The sequence below is a fragment of the Macrobrachium nipponense genome, chromosome 5, assembly GCF_015104395.2.
Source record: "Macrobrachium nipponense isolate FS-2020 chromosome 5, ASM1510439v2, whole genome shotgun sequence".
Lineage (NCBI taxonomy): Eukaryota > Metazoa > Arthropoda > Malacostraca > Decapoda > Palaemonidae > Macrobrachium > Macrobrachium nipponense.
In genome coordinates, this window is record NC_061107.1 from 54,835,990 (window position 1) to 54,845,989 (window position 10,000).

Consider the following 10,000-nt stretch of genomic DNA (forward strand, 5'->3'; position numbering starts at 1 on the left):
CAGGAATGATATACAATGAAGATAAGATCGTTTATATTGGACGTTGCCCTTATCATATCGCCATGTGGAACGATAATAGGCACAGTTAGCTTGTGATATGAAGCCCCAGTCTTCTTGTAAATGGTGAGATCTCATTTGAAACTTGACAGTCCTGTTGCTCGAGTTAATGAAAGTTAGGCTAGAGAGGGAGTTGGAGTGGTTGGACAGCAAGATGTAGTGATCCAGAAAATAAGGAAATGAAGCCCAAGGGTCTACAGGTGGAACTGGGGGAACATCTCCCGGATGCGATAAGAAATAATAGTTAGAAAGGTTGGACAGCACGATTGAAGAATGGGAGCGGGAATGGAGATCAAGTACAGGATAACGAGTGGGTGCAGTTAGGGACCAAAAGAGAAGCGGCGACCTCCCATTATAGTAATGCTCACGGTGCGCCACTTAAGGTACACTGACAACTACCCCCTATGTCGCCTATGCTACAATAACTGACCCAGGATGACAGATGTCAGGCGGAACATTGACCGAAGATTGATTTCTCTTTACAGTCAGAGTGCTGCATTTCTCATTACTGATTTGATTGGTGCTGCTGTGGTATAAGTACCATTCCAATGCATTAAAAATAATACTATACGAAAAGCAGTTATGACCTGTACTTGAAATCCTAGTTTCAAATAAACATAATGAAGTTTCCTTTTGCATCTTTCCCACATCTTTCTGATGTTCCATAGGCCACTGAAGACATTTTTGTTAATGTTGCAGCCTGGCTGCTTACTCCGCTCTCCTCCAAAATACTCTAAATTAACTTGAAGTTTTTATTTTTCAAAAATTACACTTTCGATTACTCCAGCTACGTATGGAAAGCAAATTATATTGATCTCATTTGCCTTTAAAAGTTAAACATGAAAAATAAAAACTACCAGTCTGGAGCCTCCTTAATTCCTTCGGTATATGGGAGGCACGAGATCCCTCATAGAGGGATTCCTGACCGATGTGGGATCCTTTGTCGATTCTGATCATCAGCTCATCCACGAGATCTTATCGAAACTGACCTCGGATGATTGACAGCGTGACCAAATTCGCAGTCGAATGAATGAAACGATCCAATACCAGATCCTTCCGGGACATAAGGGGCGAAGGTTGATCATTACAGTGCTCGATTGTCCTTCTGGGTTTCAGGACCTCTTCTGTTACAATTGAACTGACCTCCGTCCGAGTGGGATCTGTAACGAGGGAAGTTTTCGCTTACGGCAAAGAGAGAGAGAGAGAGAGAGAGAGAGAGAGAGAGAGAGAGAGAGAAGAACAATAACTTTTCCAGCAATGAGTACTTTTTCCTTCAGAACTGATATTCTGAAGCATTTTGGGTTTTGTTTGCTTCGTTTGCATTTTAAAATTTTAGCCACTGTTGCTGGAAACTGAAATCTTAATAGTCATCTTTTTTTTCTGTCTATTCAGTTTCACAACAACAAAGACCTGCGGATTTCTTCGCGTCTTTCCACATGCATACTTAACCAATGTGTGTATTCATATCAGCAGTTTCAGGGTAATGACAATAACTGCTCTCTACCTCAGAACTCTCCCTATTTGAATGGAAGCTAAGTTTTGAAAAAGAGTAGTGACTGAATCAGCGAAATGTTATGGAAGCTTAAGACACTGACGAAAACGGCGTACTACCTTTTGACGGGGAATAGATTGAAGAAAGAAATCTACGGGAATTATAACCTTTTTAAACAATTTCTTGAACTTGCTGTGCAAGGCTACTATGTTTATTTTCAATCAACGACTCTATTCGCAGGTCGATGGAGTTGTTATGTGGTCGAAGCTTGGGCTAATATTTGCCAGCTTTTTTTATGTCATATTTGGAAACAGAATTTTTAGACAATTGTCTTATTTCTTGTAAACCAGTCTATTACAGAAGATATGTTGACGACACATTAGCACTTTTCAGATATCAATGGCAAATAGCACATTTTTTGGAATCTATTAACTTACAACATCCTAACATTAAACTCACATTGGAGATAGAAAATGAAAACAAATTACCATTTCTGGACATCCTTGTCACTATAGTGCGTTTACTTTTCTAAGATCGCTAGGGTGGGGCCAGGTAGAAAAGGCAGAGTTGTCATATCTACGGGTATGTAAGTCCCATTAAATGCTTCCCGCAGATATAATCCTTCTTAGGAGGATTCGATTTAGACCTTGGGAGTCGAGGGAAAGGGTTTGCTTCTTCCCTGTTAACTCCTTTTTTTTTCATTCCCGATTCTACTTTGCTATTCCTTCTTTCTCTTTCTATAATTATAGATGCGTTGAGTGGCCTGTTGGCTCCGGTGTTTGGACTTGAAACAAAATTCATAAGTCAATCGATCTATCATGACCTTGGAAAAGGCAACCACTCATTCCTTCTCTGCATAACATTTTTATCAAAATCATCCAAGTTAGTCAAAGGACTCACTTTCTCTTTTCTTTTTTGAAATACTGGAGATTCCACTATATTTCCCGACTCTCTTGCTTCTTAAGTCTACGAATAGTCATTTCTAACACTTTTGTTGATCCAGATGTTCTCTGGATAGCCTTCGAAACATCAGTTACAGGATCTTCAAGATGTTTTTATAAAATTAAGTATTTCAGGAAATTATAAACTATTTCCTTGGCCTAGGTGGTGGGTGAAGACGTTTACGGGAGTCACTTGGGCTGGGCTGTCCATACTTTACACAGTGGGTGATCGAGTGCGAGTATCCTTTAATGATATTGACCATGACCTTTTAAATCCTCTTAAAACCATAGGTCCCCTGAACTCAGATCTGGCATCGCCGGGGAAAATATATGCCATATCTTCATTTTCATTAATGAAACTGAGGTTTCAACGAAGAATATACGAAATAAGATATATTCAAAATATCTGATGCAAACTAAGAATCACATTTCAAGAATAATAACTATTTCAGTAGACTCCATGAAGCTAATATGATCACCATAACAAATAAATTGGCAACGTATGATATCTGTACAAGCCACACCACAGCGATCTTCGAAAAGTAAACGACTGCTAATAACTCCTATAGCTCTTGTCAGAAAACCTTTAAAATAACTACCATATACACGCTGGTTTATAGGGCTTTGAAATACTCTTCCAACTGGCAAATAACGAAATGAAATTTTTAATACCCTTTTTCAGAAAAATTCCTATCATAAGGACATTGTACATAATATAATAAATAAATTAGCAAGAAACTATATCCAACCATCTCCTCCGCTAATGGATGTCCCAAAGAAACTGATGTATGTGTCGATTCCATATATAACAGACTCGAAGTTTTCTCTTGGACTCACACAAATAATAGAACAAGAAATTCCTTCTTCCAAAATTAATCTAAGCTCAAACAATCCATGCAAAATTGGCTCACTCTTTAATTTCAAAGATCGTCTGCAGGACTTTATGAGATCCAGCGTTGTTTATAAATTCACATGCGCAGGATGCCCTGCAACTTACGTGGGATCTACTCGAATATTACTGCAGATGAGATTTGTAGCCATATGGGTTTCAGTTACAACAGGTCAGAGACTTAGCAATCCTGAATTTTCTAATATCAAGAATCATACCGCCAAATGTAAAATAAATGTATCGAAACAACACTTCACGATAATAGGTTACTCTAAAGACCCGTACCACCTGACTACCTTGGAATCACTATTTATTAAAAAACTGGTTCCCCATTGAATAACAACACCTCGGCTTTACCTCTACATCTGGCATAGTCAACGTCTTGGACCTGGCTCTCTCAAAAGTCATTCCTTGCTTTCCTTCCATTCTAGATGGTTGGTACCTCAGTGGTTTTTTTTTCAACTACTTATATTTTCATTGCATTTTAACCTAAATACTATTGTGAATCCCTGTATTTATTTCTTAATATATGTATTTCTCTTTTAAAAGACTGAAGATGCATAAACTGTTCTGCGAAACGTTTTATGATAATAAATCTTGGCCTACATATAAAGTATCTAAGGACCTCCTGAACCTCTTATGTCTGCGCTCCTGTATACCTTATATATATATATATATATATATATATATATATATATATATATATATATATATATATATATATATATATATATATCCACTGGCAAAAAATAAGAGATGAGGTGTAGGTCTTGACCGGTTTTGACTTTATTTCCAAGCCACTGACGAAGGACTGATACATAGTATTAGAAGTCACAAATATATATACTACAGAGACAGTACTGACGAACATACACGCATCGTTTGAGACTGCAGATCCACTCACAGGCGGGTGTCAAGGTAGGAGTGGCTTTCAAAATTCATTTGGTTAAAATTCACAATATGCTCTCAAGGGACAATACCGATAAACGTCAATAAGCTTGGAAGTAAAGTCGAACCAGTCAGGAACCTACACCTTACCTCTTATTTTTCATTTGCCAAATTGATTGTATAATATATATATATATATATATATATATATATATATATATATATATATATATATATATATATATATATATATATATATATATATATACTGATTCATAATGAAACCCTCTGCGTCCTTCTTTAATTAGACGATTATATGAAACATGAAAATATAGGGGGAAGAAAAGTCCAACCTTTCGAGTAGGGTAAAAAGAAGCAGTCAACTGACTATGCAATCCAAGGATCGCAACTTTCTCATGCATCTAATATATTTTCCCCGAATGCTTCCCTTAGGAAAGTCTCGATCTGAGAACTCACATAAAAGGAAGATGATCAACAGCATGCCGCAGTAGAGCTCCTCCGGAGGCAAAGATCAGCCGTGCCAAGACCTTCCAGGTACGTGACCTTATCCAACCTGAAAGATAGAAGGGTAAGTCAAGTTAGAAGACGATCTCAGATCAGAGGTATCGAATATAAAGTCTATTCTGGAAAAATGACATAAAATCTTCATAAATACATTTTGGTGTAATACAGGAAACGTAAGACGAAGACATTTTCGAAGATTCTAGGCCGCTTTCGGAGCGGAGGTTCGGATAAAGAAATGAGAAGAGAGGAAGCAACAATTCATCTCCCGGAAATGAAGAGTTCACGTTGAGACAATAGAAATAAAAATCTACATACATACCTACATACATACACACACACAAACACACACACACACACACACACACACACACACACACACACATATATATATATATATATATATATATATATATATATATATATAAATACTGATTCTTGTACAAAGGACCTGATTGCCAGTGATAGCTTTATATATAGCAATTACAAAGCGCATTAAAACATAAATTCTTATGCATAAATTTCAATATATGTATATATATTATATTATATATATATATATATATATAATTAATATAATATTATAATATATATATATATATATATATATATATATATTATATATATATATATACACACCATAAACAAATAGGTATATAAAAACAAATAATTAGACATTGAGAAATGAAGTAAATTGGGGCAGATTTAAATATACATTTGCAAGATTGATCACCGATGAAACTGAATTAATACAATATTATATTAGTTGCATTATAACGGATTTCAAACAAGCTTGGCACAAAGGAAGGGAATTATACTTAGATATGTCATTCATCAGAGGTTTCCATTCTCACTGACTTTGTTTTTATTATAAATACAGTGTCCTATATTATTCTCTCCCTCCTATTTTCCAAAGAGCGCATATATCAATTCCGTAATCATTTTGCCTTTTTACCCTATCTTTTTTTTATTCTGAAGTCATTGGATAACGACATGAAAATCAAGTTCCACATCGTTAGCGCACTGACGAATACTCAGAATGTCACGACGATTCATGATGACTCATCATTCCCGTATCTCCACCCCCGCCCCACCTCCCGGACCCCGGAAAACACGCGTAAATTTGTTCGAGGAACGCAAACGATCCTATGGGCTCAACGACTTTCGTAAAGGGGAGCAGAGGGCTGACACCTTACGACAGAAATTTCCCATCGAGTTCATAAAGTGAGCAAAACAATCGCAAAGGAACAAAAGACACGTAAAACCCATTTTATTTTAACGTTCTTCCCTATTTACCTAACTTCAAGGAACCATCTCTGTTAAAAAGCAATTTAAGGAGAGATGGAATGATAAAAGTTAACTATCCTAAATATTCAAGATCTACGTCTTATTTATATCATATTCAATTTCTATTCTTCAAAGCTCATTTAAGTAGTGTATAAAGTAATAATACGTTTTAGCGATTCATACAGTAACTTACAGCTTCTTTGTAAATATATGAGATAATCAGAAATGGATTTAATGATTGTTAAATGACTTTTCCTTAAAAGGAGAAAGGTCAGCATGTCAGTCATGACTAGGTGTATTCATTAGAAAGTGTACCATCCAGTGCGTACAAGTTTTGACCTCAACAATGAAAAAGAAACAATATAAAGTAGGCTCTAGTCAATTGAGGAAGACAAATTTCTAATCTTCTTCGAGGCTGGAACCTCACGAAAGGAGCTGCTAGTTTTCTCAAGACCCGCATTCATGTTCACGTCATCCTCAGCAGAATATTTCGCTGAAGGCAAAAGCACTTACTTTTTCCTCTTAAAAGCAAATAGCAGCTTTTAACTTTCCATTCCAACAAATATTACACAAAAGGTACGATGCAGATATTCGTTAAAATGATGAAAGTTTGCGTATTTTCATCGATGTAACAAAATGCAAATACCCTAACCTTTGTTTGTTTTCTATAGCTCAAGGAAACAATAGATTGTGGCAACAAAAATCGCAAAGAAATCTTGTTTCTTCAAAGTAAAATAAAATAAAATAGAATAAAAAATATATAAAATAAATATAAAACAGTGGACTTTCCCGTCTTGCTGAAATAATTTTGCCCGTTTACCCATTATGCCGTTTCAAGTGTTTCAACAGACTAAAAGATTTTTTAGTACCAATTAATACCTTGATGATGAATCTAAGGAACAGAGTCTAATTATGTACATATCCAATTATCAAAAGAGCGTCAAGAGCTACTACAGAGAAAGATGACGTAATATATTTAAAATGAATAGGAAAACCATCAAAGATATACAGAAAAGCACTGTAAAATGTACTGTAAAAAAAGTTTTTCTTCCGCAAAATAAGAAACCTTGACAGTCTAAAAGATAGAACGGAAAAGAAAAACAAAACTTGAAACTAAAACAAACTCAGAAGGAAATTCGACTTCTTCCTCAGCGCACCTGGAGCGCTAATGAGACACGTCCCACTAATTATACTTCTGCGGTGGGGCCAAAAGGACCGCGAATTCGGGTGACACTGAAACGGAGGTTGATCTCGTGTCAAGTGGGGAATCAGGGCTCCACTCTCACCCACTTAAACCCAATGAGGACCGCATTAAGGGCCAAAGCATCTCTAATTCTCATCTCGGCCTTCTCTCTCTCTGTCTCTCTCTCTCTCTCGCTCTCTCTCTTTCTCTCTCCAAGTCCTTTCACATTTTTATTTCTTTTTTTCTTTGTACTTAGAGTTTCTGTTTCAGCATTTCAGAGTTCTCATTTAATATCTCTCTCTCTCTCTCTCTCTCTCTCTCTCTCTCTCTCTCTCTCTCTGCAAGTCCCTTTGCATTCAACATTTTAGTTCTTATTTAGTCATTCTCTCTTCTCTCTCTCTCTCTCTCTCTCTCTCCCCAAGTCCCTTTAATTTTTTTTTTCTTTTTTTCTTTGTATTTGGAGTTTCTGTTTCAACATTTTAGTCCTTATTAGTTCATCTCTCTCTCTCTCTCTCTCTCTCTCTCTCTCTTGAACTGTTATGTTTTAACAGTTCAATTCTTGAGAGAGAGAGAGAGAGAGAGAGAGAGAGAGAGAGAGAGAGAGAGAGAGAGAGTAGCAAAGGGTAGACTCTCGGAGTAAAAGGTCCATTTGTTCTAATGCAGTCGAAGCTTATTCTGGAAAGCCTTTAATTTTCCCAGCTGACGAGTCTAAAGCCCGAGAAGACGAAGCAAAAGAGAGAAAAATCAGAGATGAAACAAGAGCATTTCAAAAGGGAACGCATCCATCTTGAAAGTACTGCCGACATCATTTCCTTTCTTGATTTTGATAAAGTATTGAGGGCAGTTTAAAGAAAGTCGTACTGTAGCTTTCTAATAAATATATCTAAAAAGAGACACCGATTTCATATCGTCATTTTACAACTGACTGCTTCCAGGAAAAAAAAATGAAAATTCAAAAACAATGTGAAGTTTAGAGGAGTCCAAAGGCTTTCATGGTAGAAGAACACTGAATAAGATACTGGAAAGCTAATATCATGTCTATTACGCCTACATTTACACCACCATACAATAATCAGTTTATCTACAAATAACAACTCCGTAAATTACACGTACAAATGCATGACTGCACACAAGCATTTATACCCAGAGTAAGATATAAAATCAAAAGACGAAAACATCCAGTTCCACAGGGTAAGAAGAGCTTGGAGAAATGACCTGAAAATCTCCCGAACACCAGGGCAATCTCTGAAAGGGAGGTGGATTGCTTCAGTTGAAATCAGTGAGCGGTAAACCCCGCGTAGTGCCAAAGGAAGCAGACATATTCGCTTTGGCTCTCTTATGTGTATACAATAAAATTCAACCTGTTGTTTGTTTGTTTGTTTGGATGGTGTTTTTACGTTGCATGGAACCAGTGGTTATTCAGTAACGGAACCAACGGCTTTACGTGACTTCCGAACCAAGTCGAGAGTGAACTTCTATCACCAGAAATACACATCTCTCTCTCCTCAATGGAATGGCCGAGAATCGAACCCGCGACCACCGAGGTGGGACGCCAACACCATACCAACCACGCCACTGAAGAGCTTCAACCTGCTGTAATAAAACGGATGAGTAGAAAAGATCTGCCTATACTGCCTTGTGCGCCATTCATCTTTCATCATGGTTTTTAGGTCGTTCTTGAACGTAGAACTCTCTTTTGGAAATCGATGGTAAGAAACTAATTCCAGTGGAATTTGTTTATGTATTTATTAATTTATTTATGGCACTGAGTTAAAAAAAAAAAACAATGATTATCTTCTACAAGCCCATAAATAAGCATTTAGAACAAAACTCTGTAATTATGTAAGGTGTCGAAACTCTATCCCTTTAATCGTTCCCACATAAACTTGACCTGAACTCTGCCTCATCATCGCCCAGAATCTCTAATTTGGTGTCACAGCCACTCAAGAGAATTCAAAATAATTGCTTCGTTCCACCTGTTGCTCAATATTTTCTTATCTTTATACGAAATAATCACAGAGTTAAAATAATCATACGGGCATTGTTTTGGCTTTTCTTTAAAGGGATAACGAAAAATAAATTTCTTCACGTACACAAATACGCCTCTTAAAAGTAAATATATGTTGATTACATAGTGATAATTCGTAAATATAAGAATTAACACGCAAGGTGAGCAAAGAAACATTGCATATGTAGTTATACGCATCCACCGACTTGTTTCTTAACTCTCGTTATGCTATTTAATAATAATAATAATAATAATAATAATAATAATAATAATAATAATAATAATAATAATAATACACATAGATGAGACGGGATACAAATACCTGGGAATAATGGAAGGAGGGGATATAAAACACCAAGAGATGAAGGACACGATCAGGAAAGAATATATGCAGAGACTCAAGGCGATACTCAAGTCAAAACTCAACGCCGGAAATATGATAAAAGCCATAAACACAATGGGCAGTGCCAGTAATCAGATACAGCGCAGGAATAGTGGAATGGACGAAGGCAGAACTCCGCAACATAGACCAGAAAACGAGGAAACATATGACAATTCACAAAGCACTACACCCAAGAGCAAATACGGACAGACTATACATAACACGAAAGGAAGGAGGGAGGGGACTACTAAGCAAAGAGGACTTTGTCAACATCGAGAACAGAGCACTGGGGCAATATCTGAAAACCAGTGAAGACGAGTGGCTCAAGAGTGCATGGGAAGAAGGACTGAT

The 10,000-nt window shown here is 36.7% G+C and overlaps 1 protein-coding gene across 1 annotated transcript in view; it reads right to left on the minus strand.

The window, feature by feature from the left end:
* Window positions 1-4,843, minus strand: part of LOC135215337 (uncharacterized) — a 145,263-nt gene extending 140,420 nt beyond the window's left edge. The window contains exon 1 of the mRNA XM_064249897.1: window positions 4,745-4,843. Coding sequence (XP_064105967.1) covers window positions 4,745-4,769 — 25 coding nt within the window. The 5' untranslated portion in view covers window positions 4,770-4,843. The remainder of the gene's footprint in view (window positions 1-4,744) is intronic.
* Between the last annotated feature and the right edge of the window lie 5,157 nt (window positions 4,844-10,000).